Consider the following 14,842-nt stretch of genomic DNA (forward strand, 5'->3'; position numbering starts at 1 on the left):
CATGTTACCTGATGTGGGTTCTTCCAGTGAGTTGAAAATACCATGGTATTTGTCACAAATTACTTCATTTTCTCATTTTTATTTTGCATGGTCTTTGCTGACATAGCATGTTATAAATACAACATTTGTAAAAACCCAACAGCTGAAACAATACCTTGTTTTAAAAGTGCAAGTCAAACACATATTTCTGATTTCTTCACATTTTTATGCAACTGATCAGTAACATTGAATCTAGTAAAACCAGTGCTCTTAAGTCTTCTGGGGAGGGAAAGGCAGCAGAACGTATTCTTCCAGAGTCTGTTAAAAAACATGCTGTATTGATATCTTGTTAATATACACAGGGATGTACAGACATGTATATATATATGTTTATATATTTATAGGCTCGCAGATAGAGCGAAGACAATAAGACCACATTAAGATGAAGGTGATCTAGTGACCCAGCTGGCAAACTTAGCAGAATCTGTCAAGAAGAAAAAGGCGTTTTTCTCTCCACCACCAGTACTACAGTTAAGAGCAATACTTCAAAGCATTACTGACCAGACAGTAGGAGCACATTTTTATCCCCTAATAATCAGAAATAACACTTTAACGTGTAACTACATTCTAAACATAAAGGCACAATGAATGGAGGAAGACAAGAAGCAATCATTGTTCCTTCATAGCAGTGTACAGAGTGGGACTGCAGAACCTTGGGCCACATCAGACAGATGAGTGATAAAAGGGACTTTAGACCAACAGCTGAGAAAACTCGGGCTTCTGCTTTCCCTAAATGAAAGTGCACCCTACGATCAGACAAGGCAACAAAACCAGTGATCATTCAGCTGAAACAACCCATTTACAGGCTCTTGGTTCATGCTTTGGCAATAGAATTTTAACAAGTGGTCACCAAATTTATTACACAATAAATACCTTTTCACAGTCAGCTAAAATCCTGTCATGTTAAACCCAGCTAGGAAGAAAAGAACAAATTTAAGTGGTGGGTGTTCACTTGTTAAACCACTATTTGCGAAACACCCATACTTTCAGAACCAAAGAATCTGACCTAACGTGAACATAACCACGTTCTCCTTCCAGACACTGGGGATCCCCAAAATTTACTTCTGGATTTTAACTGATTTGAGAAGAATTTTCTTTAGAAAGAAAGATTTAAGATTCACTTTAAAAGAACTTGGCTAGAAATTACTTGCATTTAATCAAGCAATACAGATGCAGGCTCACTAATATTTAGAAAGTAGAAAAAAACAAAGTTCTTTAGTTCAAATTTTAGTTTGTATTTACAGAAGTGGGAGAAGATTGCTGGCGTGCCTTACAACTAGAGATTTCTGTGGAATAGCAAAAAAGTCAAAATTTAAAATACTGTCTTTCCAAATAGAGTGACTTCACAAGTCTTGAAACACACACTTGCATAAGATTTAGAGGTATCCTGGTTAAGAAAGTCAAAACCTCTTTTACACACGATCCTCCGTTCACTTTGAACTGGCCTGAGCAATGAAACTGAAGATGCTACAGGATAAGCCTTGCTCTCTAAAGGCTTGTACATCTTTTCTCAGGTTATCTCCCTCTCAGATGTGCACCACACACAGGAAGATGAATTCAAGTGCTTTCAGTCAACAAAAAACTAAGCAACTCCACAGGCCTACAAGTCAAAAGAAAATAAAGAACACCTTAAAGAGAAGAAAAATTGCCAGTGTGCAGTTCCCCATTCACACTCGTGACTTAAAGTGGAACTCTAAAGGTAAGGTAAAAATTACTTGTGCAACAACAACATTTTATGTAAACTGGAGTAATCGGCGTTGCGTGATGATTCTGCAAGCTCAATGCCACTATCGTATGCTGTCCAAGTAATGCACTTCTGGGTACAGACTGTTAATAAGGAGAGCCAAGAGATTATTGCCATCTCGAAGACAATGTTCTGGATGCTTGATGAACTGACAAGCCTGGGAGAGCTGCTCTTGGTAATCCATATATTGTCTGTTTGATGCCATAGATTCAAGAGCATTCAGTGCCTATAGACACAAGGGAAAATCCTGTTAGCTGTGTGTACTTCGGTCCACAACAAACCAGTTCACGAGCCATCATATGCACACCACCACTAAAAGATCCTTCTCTACTACAGAACTCAGAGTATTCGGAACAAAGGTTTGTAAAACACAATCACAGAACTGTATTTCAAATCATCTCATGTTTTTTAAACTGTTCTTTCCCTGATATCAACACAAACATTCTATCAAGGCTTGCTAGGATCCTGCAACTCGCATATTGTCAAATATTTACTTCATGAAGTCAAGATATGGTTTCAGGGAACCTAAAATACAAACTGCAACATACTTAAGTATTCATCTCAGGTTGCTCTTATGAACATTTCTGACGTTCATAAAAGTATTATATTGTTCCCATTAACAAAATTGTAGAGACAATGTCAGGTTAGCAGTTATAGGTAGAAGAACCAACGCAGAACCTAAGCTGGCAGTTTCACCCAGGGCAAATGTTGGCACTGTGTCTGAAGAAGTTTCATTCATTTCTTAGAGAAGAGAAACAAATTGTACCAAGTGAGTTGCTTTCTTTGGCATCTCATCTACTCCTCCTTCCTCTTCTAATGCACTTACTGAAACAATAATGTGGTCAGCACAAATATGAAAGAAGGAATGTTTATTTGTCATAGGGCTTTTAAGACCTGACCTCACACAAGGAAGCATTACTGTGAACCTAATCCTGCTTTATCACTGAAAAGCATGGCAATCACAGCTGCATTGGTTTTTCCTGTTTGTTTCAAATCCCTTTTACGTTTTATGTTCCAAAATGTCTGAACTCTGGATTTACAGACCCAAGTTCATCTGCAACTCTTCAGTATATAAGATCAGAAACTGATGCCTTTTGTATTAGTGCAGAAAGCTGTACAAACATTTTTACTTCTGTTCAACCTAGGATCACTTCAGGTCCTCCTATAACCATTCGGTATACTGGCATCATCACCTGGCATACCCTGCACCTGTCTGGTCACTTGGAAGTTCCAAGATGGTACTCTGACATCTATCAAAATAGTACACAAGTCTGTGATAGACTCTATTCCCTGGTAAGACAAATGAGAGCAAGAAGCTACTTCTGAAATTCAAATATACAGCACTAGCAAAAAAGATCGAGGGCATTCAGCACCAAATAAAATCAAAACGTTGAGAGTAGGATTTAGCTTGAAGCAATGCTTGCAGTGACTTCCAGAAGCCTCAGCCCCCAAGCTAAGCAAACACACGAAGAGGACACGTCAAGAAGCCAGCAACTGGCACACGCTACCTGCAGAGCCTTCAGCGACAACTTTGGCTCCGACCCCGCTTTCAGGCGGACTTGACTCTCTGCAGGAATCTGTACCAAGAGGAAGGCAGACAAACTGCGGGCAACCACCCGAAACCTTGCATAGGAAAAAGGACAGAGAAGTAGGCATCAATTTTGCAAGTCCTGATGAGCAGATAAAGCTGAAAATTCTAAACAAATGACATGTCTCTTGTATCAGGAACATAGTAAAGACTTTAGAGGACCTTTTTCAAAGCATTAGAAAAAAAAAAAAATCACTTATACTATATCATACATACTTGAGGATAAAGTAATACCACACATACAAAACGCTACATGTGTTCCACACTTAGCTGAAGCTTTAAGGTCAAATGTGAAATACTACTTCTTTTCACAGCCTTTAAAACACTCTTATCACCCAAATCAAAGGATGAGTTGAACAAGACTAAAGATTTCAAAGCAATTTCAACAGGTTTTCACCCCAGAAAGTCTTTACAAACACAAAGTTATGTTTAGGTTACTGTGTTGAATTGGTGTTCCACAAATAATTACCTATATTTTCTTGGCATTCTTTCCACAGTGAACTTCATTTTAATACTTAAAAACCAACCTTGGTGTTTTCCTTTAGAAGGTAAAGTGAATAACAAGCAAGCACGCATCTCTTTGAGCTTCCTTTAAAATTTCCAGCAACTCAAGTTTAAGACTGAAAAGGCAACACATGTGACCATATAAAATTTTTCTGATATCAGCTGGAATGGTCTTGTACAGACCAGGTGAAAGTATTTTCCTCTAACAAACAGTCTCCCTACAAATTCCACTGGACATGGACGTTAAGCCAAAATCACAACTGCATTTTCTGTCTTCTTCCACCACTAACTTTGCAGACATTCATATTAATTTCTTATCCCAATTAAAACACTTGCTACCTTTTACCGTGATGGGGCCAGACTTCATAGATGTGGGGACAGAATGGATTCAGAACAACCTAGATACAGAACACTGTGCAGTCTGGATGGATCCAAAGCTTTTTTAACATGATGACTTGAATCAATTGACTCACTGCACCTTCAACCCTTACCTGGGTGACAAAGGAGACCTCCTGCCTAGCCCAATTGCACCAAGTATTCCAGACGTCAGTCTCTCCTCAGCCAGCTGATTCTGCCTGCTCTGGATTGACAGCAGTGTTCGAATAACAGATTCAATCAGAATGGCATCATCTTGCTCCATCTGAATCAAGGATAACTGCATGGCTTTATGCCACCAGAGAAACAGCTTTGCCTCTTCCTTTGCTGAGCTTTAGATTTAAAGAATAAAATAAAACAAAAATATAAAACCCAACTGTGAGTTGCATAGGTCAAGAAGTTTGTATCTCTCCCCTTTAGGCCCTTGGAGAACTCAGACAGTAAATTAATCTTACTATACAAGATTATATACTAATCTTACTCTACAAGGATAGTATAACTATACTACCCACCAGTCACTATACTACTGGAACTGCTATTGTTATGGGTTTGATGTAGACATCAGGTTTTAAGAGCCTGTAAGAGGACAAAGAACAATGCTTCCTTTTAAGCTTTACAACTGAGAATAAATGATATTGCAGCCCTAAGTGGATTTATAAGAAGTTATAAACTTGTATAAGACTTGGTATAAAAGGAATGAAGCTGTATCTCCACTCTTTTTTTCCTCTTCCTTTACTTAGCAATAAAACACTTCAGGATGCACTAGCTGTTGTTTCTACAACTTAGGCTTTTAATATGATGTTGTAGAAAAGGAAACACTGAAGTTTTTTTGTTGAGCAAAACACAAAGCAAAGTTCCCCCTATGATATTTTTAATCTTTCCCCAAACAGTTTGCAGTTTAAGTTAACAAGCTCAGATTTTCCACATAAAGCATCAGCACGAGTTTCCTGCATCAGACTACCCTCACGTTACTCCGCCCAGTCATTTCCCATCCCAGACATGCTCAGCTTTGATGTTCAGAGCAAGGTTTAATTCACTGTGTATGCTGGCTTTGCTGTCTCCTTCACACTCTGGTAATCGAATTACTATAGTACCTACCACAGTGAAGGTGTTCTTTGAATTTTAAGGAACAGTGGGAACATGCATTATCCCAAAATGGTCGTACACAGCAACGAGGAACATTATCAACATTAATACAGAAAATATTCACCAAGTTTGCTAAATTCTGGCAATTTTCATAGCAACTGTAAACACAGTTGATGTATACTTTAAGGGTGTAACATGTCTTACCATGTCAATCCCAAAGCTATCCATCCTTTCACCCCAGAACCCTGTTACCTAGTAAGCTGTTCGACAGTAATGCAAGCCCCTAATTCTGGGGACTCCACCAGATCCACTGGGTTCAGGTTTGTTTCAGAGCTGCTGAGGCATGCCCATCGCCCAGCCCTGAACACCAGGCCCCTAAGAGTGTCAAACTGAATATTTAGCACACAACTCATCCCACCTAGTGGACATTCTGAAAAGTGGAACCCACAGTGCGTTAGGGTTTTCTTAAAATAATTTTAACTGAGTACAAATCCAGGCTGCCATGGAAATCAAGAGTCTCTGACTCAAAGCTGATCAAAACTGCACCAGAAGTGCTGAAGTAAATTAAACTCCCTTTTCTCTTTAACCACAACTACTATTGGTGCTGGTACTGGGGTTGGGCAAACTTCACAGGAGTGGATAGAAAAGGACTGGCTATTTCATCCAGCAGTCTGGTGAAACTAAAATAATTACCCTGGTCCACCTAACTAGACCAGCTATACAACCACAGCCTTATTTAAAAGCCAGCATGTATTCAGAGTTTCATACCTTGGGTAAACTTGATCCAGCCATTTGCTGATGGTTAGCAGGATTTTCATTTCATTAGCAAGAGTCTGGTCAGTGTTCAGGCACTGCAGCAGGTAAACATACAGGGTCAAGTAGCTTCCCAAAGATAGACACTCCTGCAGGAATTCTTCCATGGTGAGTTCAGGAACTTGGAGGGAGGCAAGTATAGGGCCCCAGCCTAATTCCTGGTGGTGAAGACCATCTATAAAGAAAACAAAAGGGACAGAACAAAGTGCATGAGAAAACAGCACTTAGTAAAACCTAATTACTAGAACTACTTCACTGTGTTCCTTTAAATTACAGGATTAGGGCTGGTTTGGCTGTTTTCCAGGTGATCAGTGTGTCACACAATTCTGATGGAGAGAAAAGAAAAACAACGCTATCATAGGGCACCTCCTAAAGGTTAAGGTGAGAGATACCCACAGTGTTCAGTCAGAATTAAATTCAAAGATTCTAGCATGGAATTATTTCCTCCTGATGTACTGAAATCTGATAACATAGAAAGTGGAAAAAGAATCAATATGTAGTTCCACAAGGATTATCTAAAAAGAAAACCTCCACCCCACAAAATATCCACAAAACAGAATTTCAGAATTTAACAGATTAATAGTTTTTAACTTCTTAAATTGCCCAACAGAACACTACAGGAGGGGACATGAAATATCTGGTTTGTTCTCTTGGGAAGATTCTGTTTTGAAGAGGTGCTCTTCTTTAGTTCAAAAAATGTCATCCATTACACAAAATAAATCAGTCTTCACAGAGACAGGTATATTTCTTAAGAAAATACACAATTAGGCCACTGTGGTTTGGGATTTTCAACAGCTCTAGCTTTTGTACATCGATACTACAGCACATATACGTGTGGCAGCTGGGAGTCACCAGACAAAAGGAAGGAGCTCTGATTCCAGAAACTAGATTAGAAACAAGCTCCAGGACTGGGCAACATAAAGCTATAAGGATTCCAGACAATTTGTATTTAACAGGCATCCAGAGACCAATCAGCGTTTATGAGGCCAGCATCAGAATACAGAGCCCTACCTTTATTGAAGTAAGCAGTAATACAGGCTTCTGTTGTCTCTGCCATGTGTCGGACAGAGGCCAGGCTCTGACACGCTGCGGTGAGAAGTGGCATTGCTAGCAACCCATGCACTTTGCTTTCAATCCACTTCCGTAAGCTCCCCCGTAGAGACTCAGCCGTTGTAACACTGGAATTGTTCATCATCATCAGCGTTTCTGTAAAGAGAGTGCTGAGGGCCATATGACGTGTGTGTAGATCCATATCTGAAAGAAAGAAAGAAACAAGAGACCCATACTCAGTAAACAGACGCTAAAACCCAAATTCAACTTCACTAATACTGAGGAAAGCCTCTTGCTCACTACACACCTCAATTCTTTGCCTGTACTTAACGAAACTGATACCATCATGTATTTTTGCATTTAAGATTTCTTGCTAATACCAGTTTTTCAGCCCCAGAATACTATTTTTAAACCTCTTGGCACTACCTTAACATGTTATCATAGGCCAGTATCTTCTGTTTCAATACCTTTGAAACACAAAGGTTTCCTGTGCTTGACTTTTAAATGTCTAACTACAGAGTACAGCTTTCCACATACTCATGAAAAAAAGTCATCATTTATAAAAAAATCTACAAGCAACATCAGGCATTGCAGAAGGAGAAATTTCAATTGTTTATGAAAGAAAATCGGACACAAAGAGTTATTCAACACTGGAAAAACATTGCCCAAAGAAGCTGAGATCTCCATGCTTGCAGATATTTGGAAGCTTGCTGGACAAGGCCCTGAACAACCCCATTTAACTTTGAAGCCAGCCCTGGTCTGAGGAAGAGGTTGGACTAGAGATCCCTTCCAAACTAAGCTATTCTGCCTTTATCTAACTACTAAGAAAAGAAACAGACAAGCCCCAAATGCCATCCATCATAGTACATCTCTCCAGAAAGATCAAGAAAGATGATGTCAGGAGGCTAACTGTCTTCCTTAAGGTCACAGCTGGCTTTGCAGCCACGTCCCACCTCACAGGCTGCAGACCAGTAAGCAGGACACCAGCAGACACACCACCAAATCCCCTGGGACAAGCCTTGACACAGTTCACATGCGAGAATTCCAGCCTTCTCCTCTCCAGTTGTTGTCAACAGAAGGTGTTGCCCTGGAGGCTCTTCCAAAAAACTCAGCTGGCTACGTCCAAACTTCACAGAGAAGCTAAATCTGATACTACTACTTTCCTGACACTCCAGATCAGTGATCCTCCTGCGCTCCGCTCCTCAGCATGGTTGAGCAATCCACACAAAAGTGCAAAGAGGTGCATGAAAGTGAGCTTCTCCTCTTATATGTGAGTTCCTGTCTCCTCCAGAACTTCTCGGCTGTGAGGTGTGCCTCCAGCAACAGGTAAGCCTTCACTTCAAGTCATGAGAGCTTTAGTGATTGTGGATCTGTCCTACAGAGCTTCCCCAAGCAGCAATACAAGTACCAAGAGACAGCTGTCACTCTCTTATTTTCAGATGCTCTCCATTCAGGCTGGCTAGCACACCTGTGTGGGTCGTGGACAGGAGGAGACATGACTCCTGACAAGTATTTTGGTGTCGCACCATGACAAGACTGATCTGACTTGAAGTTTTAGCCTGATAGAGGAAGCTCAGGGTGGTGCTAATTACTAAAACTGAGATCAATATAACTGCTGTGGGTGTAGAGACACCAAACTACTAGCATACATCAATATAAATTCCCTACTTCAGTACAGCCAGTTTACCCAAATGCACAACAGTTTATTATAGAATCCTTTCCTAGAACCCGATCTCTCAGGACCAAGAGTGTATTTGTGTCATCCTTCCTTTTAAAAAAGATTCAAATGTCAAATAAAGTAAGATTTTAAATACTTGATAACAAAGAAGGGTCCCTCAAGTTCCTGTCTATCAGTAAGTTTCACTCACAACATAACCCGTGTTTTTCCTGTTGGTTCTGTCACTCTCCCAGCTCCACAGGGTAACGTTCTTAGTTTGTTTTTGTGCTAATCTACCACCAAAGCAACATGCCCTGCTGCCCAGAAGGGAGACGTTATATGCAATAGTTTTTTAGTACTACATACTGTAGTTATAGTAATCCAAGTAACTACATAGCCCCACAGATGTTCAAAAACCCATGCAGTGCAATAAAGGCTCTTGTCAGCTTTAAAGTTATTTGCCACTTCTTTAACAAACCTGGAGGATTAAAGATGACTACATCATCCAGCAGCTTGGCCATTTCTTGTTCCAAAACTGCAAGCGTAATCTTTCCACTTTGTTCTAAGGTGCTGAGAAATTGAACCACCTGACGAATGTATGCCTGGCACTTCAGGGTTGCATCCTGTTCATCAAAATTAAAATCAATTAAGAAAACAAATCATGCCTAGAACTTTTTCCACACCCCACTCAATACACAAAAAGAGAACATTGCAAAGACCAGAACAGCTCAGAGAGATAGCAAAACCAGTACAGCTTACAAGGTGGATGTGGCTATCTGATGATGCACCAAAGCCTGCTGAGATTTTCAGAAGCTTCACTATCAGTTCAGCTGCAGCATCCTTGGCAAGGATAACAGAGGGAGGGTAGTGACTGTTGCAGTAGCTGATGATGCTTTGATAAGACGAGATGCCCACAAGCTGCCAAGGAAGAGAACTGGTCTGTCCGAGAAGATTTATGAGTGGTGATTCCTGTGGATTTAAAGACATCAGTCTAAGTTCCACCTTCTTCGCTGTTTTAAATTAATAATCACAGTACTCAACAATGGAAGGAAGCTCAGATTGCAAAATTTGAAGAAGACAGAGCAGAAACCCCACAGAAATAGATGACTACTGGGAGCCTGGCCGAAAAGCAAATCCTTATTAAAGCAGCAAGGTAACACATATATGTCACCTCTAGCATTCACATAACACTACTCAGACTGCTGCTGCAGCTCTAATCAAGCACAAAAGTCAGTGAGCAACATGAAAATTTGACATGTAAACATGTAAAGACAGCTCGAAAGAAATGGAGGCCTTACAAGTCACTTGAGTAGAGGTTTAAAAAAAGGCATTAACAATATTTATAAAAAATTAATCGAAGTTCACAGTGGAATCTGGGACAGAAGCTGGGTCCCTCCATCTTCTATTCAGTGACTCATCTACCAAGTGGGGGACTCCTCAAGTGCTTATTCTCATAAACACCATCCTTAACAGTAGCCTATGGTATCCACAACTCACACAGGCAATGCAAGTACACTGATGGAAAAGCCTCTTTGTCAACAAGCAGCAGAGATTCCACCCTCAGCTACCACTGTCCTCCTCTCCAGGGTTCTTCTGGACACTGAGAAGCACCCCAAGTTTCTACGCCTCATAGCATGAACAAATACTGGAGTTGTGTTGATGGACAACACAACCTAAAGACTTTAAGGATCCAGAGCTAACCCAAAATAGATTACATCAGCAAGAATGTGACACTGATACATCACGTACTTCTCAAGTCGCACATGCACTGAATGCAGAGCTGAGATTTAGGTCGAGGTGTCACAGGAGTGTTCTGGGAGGTAAAACACAAGTGACGGTGTGTCAGCTTAACATACTGATGGAGGCTAGGAGGGAATTTCTAGAACCCTTCTAGAAGAGTTCTCCAGAAGCAATGAACTAAACTGGACTGTGCTAGAGTTACCCACACAAAGCTCTCAGCAAAAATAGAGGATGGAAAGTTCGTCCCAATACTCAGTGTTTCTCTCCTATTGCAACAGTTCAGAAATACTGGTATGTAACCATAAACAGGAAAAGTCTTGTTTTCCTGCAGATGAAAATAATCACCCTTCAGAGGAAAAGAACAAGGAAACTCAGCACAAGATTCAGTAGATGGAAGTAATCTGCCACCAATAAGTCATCAGAAGCAGACAGTTGTAAACTTTTTACTGTATCTGTTCTTCAAGATCTTTTTACATCCCTGTGACTTCTCACATCATATGAAGTGAGGAGGGGAGGATTTTATGGTAAGAAATAAATGGATGCAAAAGCAGTTCTACTGGTGGATGAGAAGCTCGACATGAGCCGGCAATGCGCACCTGCAGCCCAGAAGGCCAACCATGTCCTGGGCTGCATTCAAAGCAGCGTGGCCAGCAGGGCGAGGGAGGGGATTCTGCGCCTCTATTCCTCTCTTGTGAGACCTCATCTGGAATATTGTGTCCTGTTCTGGAATCCTCAACATAAAGATATGGAACTGGTGGAACAGCTCCAGAAGAGGCTACAAGGATGACCAGAGGGCTGGAGCAGCTCTCATATGAGGACAGGCTGAGAGAGTTCGGATTGTTCAGCCTGGAGAAGAAAAGGCTCTGAGGGGACCTTTCAGCAACCTTCTAGAACCTGAAGGGGTCTACAAGAAAGCTGGGGAGGGACTGTTCACAAAGGCTTGTAGTGATAGGATGAGGGGGAATGTATATAAACTGGAGAGGGGCAGATTTAGACTAGACATAAGGAAGAATTGCTTCACGATGAGAGTGGTGAGGCACTGGCACAGGTTGCCCAGGGAGGCCATGGCTGCCCATCCCTGGAGGCGTTCAAGGCTAAGTTGGATGGGGCCTTGGGCAGCCTGAGACAGTGGGATGGCCCTGCCCATGGCAGGAGGGATGGAACTAGATGATCTTTAACGTCCCTTCCAACCCAAACTATTCTATGATTCTAGGATTCCTAACTCCTGACACAACATGTTCAAGCAGACAAATAAGTATTTTCCTTTTAGACACCTATGAAGAAAACTACAGCCTGATCAGGTCCTGCTCCTAACTTAGTATCACAGTAGCCCCTCTCCAACTTTCCTGTAGGCCCCCTTCAGGTAGTGGAAGGTCGCTATAAGATCTCCTCTGAGCCTTCTCTTCTCCAGGCTGAATAGGGCCAACTCTCTCAGCGTGTCCTCGTAGGGAAGGTGCTCCAGCCCTCCAATCATCTTTGTAGCCCTCCTCTGGATCTGTTCCAACAGCTCCATATCCTTCTTACACTGAGGATTCCAGAACTTCATCCTGGACACAGGATTCCAGATGAGGTCTCATAAGAGAGGAACAGAGGGGCAGAATCACTTCCTTCGACCTGCTGGCCATGCTTCTTTTGATGCAGCCCAGAAACTTCACAGGAACCAATCTCACTGCAGAGTTGTGCTTGACACAAGCAGCTTGAAATGCGACCAGCATGGAAGGTCAGGTTGGAAACACATCACAGAAGTGTAAAGGATAGAGTTAGGCATAAGCTTTTCATAAATGAATGATTCCTTACAGTCTCTCCACACATTCCTGTTGCTGCTCAGAAAACGCAGCAAGGCACAGCAGAGGTTCACATGATTGGCCGTGACAGAACAAACATGACTTGATGAACCTCTCGATTCTTCTCACAGCACCACAGGTGCTACACGCACGAATGCCACAGTCAATGCTGCTCCTGCAGTCTCAATCAATTTTGTACTTCCAGGGAACTCTCTGTATTTATCTGCCTACTCTTTACAACACTACTGAATCACAGCACCTACAGAAGCTTCTTAAAACAAACAGCAGCTCTTCTTTTCTCCCAAGTCATACAAAATGCCTCTTGTAAGGATTTAGCCTTGGCCATCTCTAGAACACAATTTGGAGTATTTTACCTTGGTATTTCCAAGATGATTGTTCTGAAAGTCAGAAAGTCATCACAGCCCATGTCCTTACTAGCAAAGGATTATTCTTCTAAGACGGACAGTTATAGACCTTTTCAAAAATTACCTCTTTGCCAATAAGTTGCTCCTCCTTTGCCAACAGGACCATCATATACAGCAAACAGACAATCATGTTGTGAGTCTGAGGATGAGGGTTTGGATTCCAGGCATCCGAAAGGACACTGACCCAGTTTATTTCACATAAAACATAACCCAAGAACAAGAAACAACTCTTGGGGCTGCCTCTTTCAATCTAGGAAGGAGAAAGGGAAAAAAAAAAAGGCAGGCATACAAAACAATGTAAGATATAAACACATGCACGCTTCTCCGTTCCTTAAACAACAATAAATCCACAGCTAGCATTTTAGGCTGGCAGAGGAGTAGACAGACACTGCTTCTCCATCATTTTGACCCCCACGAGAGGAGTTACACACATATATGTTTCTAAGCCTTCCAAAAGTACAGAACTATTTCTCTTCACTCTAACAGAAAATAAGAAACTCTGAGTCTATTTAGAATTGCATGAAGAAGCCATCCCAAACAGAAAAGCAGTAAATCCTGGAGCATTTCTAGACATACCCACATTGTCTCAGATGACTTGCAAATGAGAATAACATGACAATAGTAAGATACATTAACACTTACAAAATTTATACTAAGTATGTCAGGCTGGCCAGGGCTCTGAGCAATCTAATTCAATTGAAGATGTCACTGCTTACTGCAGGTGGTTGGACTGGATGGGACCTTTAAAGGTGCCCTCCAACCCAAACCATTCTGTGATGCTGTGATATATGTAATAAAACAAACATTCAGATAGAGCAATGACAGATTACAGGAACTGCCAGCTTTACAGTTCCATACAATTTTTGTAAGGCTCAACAGCACTCCACAAAAATCACAAAATAAGCAGCTGAGGATCCTACAACAAACTTTAATAAAAGTTTGCTTGCTAAAAGAACCATCTCCAGCCGCCCAGCTATTTTCAAGGGCAACACTGATTATGAACATAATACAAGTGATGCCATCTACTCACTTTAAAGAACTCTTCCATAAGTATCTGGTCTGGATGCATTTCCTTCCATGGAAGCTTTCTGAATTCAGTATGGAAAGTATAGAGAATAAACTCAGGCATTTTGGGGGCTGTGCAACATTCACAGTAATGCATTAGATGCAACCAGAGCGCCCCATGGTGGCTTGGCAACAGCTTATCTGGAGTCAAAGGAAACAGTTGAATTAACAACAAAAAATTCAGGGAAAAGCTTGATTACAGAAGAAAATCCAATTTTGAAGAAGGAAAACCATAAATGCAAGTTACGCCAAAATATATGTGTCAAAGAAAATTTTAAAAGCACATATTTAAGCTTTTAGATCTTTTTTCCTCCAAATGAACAAGTGGGGAAGTTTATAATGTCATACCCTTCCTCTATCTTTTGAAGAGTTATTGGACAATAATGTGTAGTTATAAAATACTCCTTCCATGGAGAACTTCACTGCTTTTATGTAGGTCTTTTGTTCTGTTTCTGTTTTTAAGAAAGTTCTTATCTGGTATCTTATTAAACACACAATTACATGTTATCTTTATTTACTTAATTATTTATACAAGATAAGTTTGAACCCAGCTGATCCCTAAGGGCTGTTAAGGGGTACTCATGAAAATAATTTTTTGCCATTCCTCTGTCTAACTACACATTAGGCATGATGAGCAGTGCTAAAGAGCAGCTCAAAATGATTAGTCCTGGAGATTACTACCAAAGACCAGCTGTCAAAACAAATGTATTGGTTATCGTGAAATGATACCACATTTGCTGTACAGTGACAACATGGAGACCTGGAATGAAGTCATGCAATTTTCACGACAGCTCATTTTATTTTGCTTTTCTTCACATTAACTTTGTTACCTGACAGATAGGCATTTATCAATCATGTTATCTATGCTTGCCAAGAATAAAAAGTGTCTTTTAAGGATGAAATAAAGAAATGCCCCTGGCACTAATGCAGTGATTGTCTCGGCTAAAAGTTCATAATAAAATCCCCTCTCAT

The 14,842-nt window shown here is 40.9% G+C and overlaps 1 protein-coding gene across 1 annotated transcript in view; it reads right to left on the minus strand.

Moving 5' to 3' along the window:
• The window catches only part of EPG5 (ectopic P-granules 5 autophagy tethering factor), a 65,254-nt gene continuing 50,412 nt past the window's right edge, over nt 1-14,842 (minus strand). The window contains 9 exon segments of the mRNA XM_054054583.1: nt 1-2,009; nt 3,292-3,406; nt 4,367-4,582; nt 6,105-6,324; nt 7,161-7,403; nt 9,335-9,479; nt 9,616-9,825; nt 12,870-13,055; nt 13,836-14,011. Of these exon segments, the coding sequence (XP_053910558.1) occupies nt 1,827-2,009; nt 3,292-3,406; nt 4,367-4,582; nt 6,105-6,324; nt 7,161-7,403; nt 9,335-9,479; nt 9,616-9,825; nt 12,870-13,055; nt 13,836-14,011 (1,694 nt within the window). The 3' untranslated portion in view covers nt 1-1,826.

This window comes from Cuculus canorus, chromosome Z, assembly GCF_017976375.1.
Source record: "Cuculus canorus isolate bCucCan1 chromosome Z, bCucCan1.pri, whole genome shotgun sequence".
Classification (NCBI taxonomy): domain Eukaryota; kingdom Metazoa; phylum Chordata; class Aves; order Cuculiformes; family Cuculidae; genus Cuculus; species Cuculus canorus.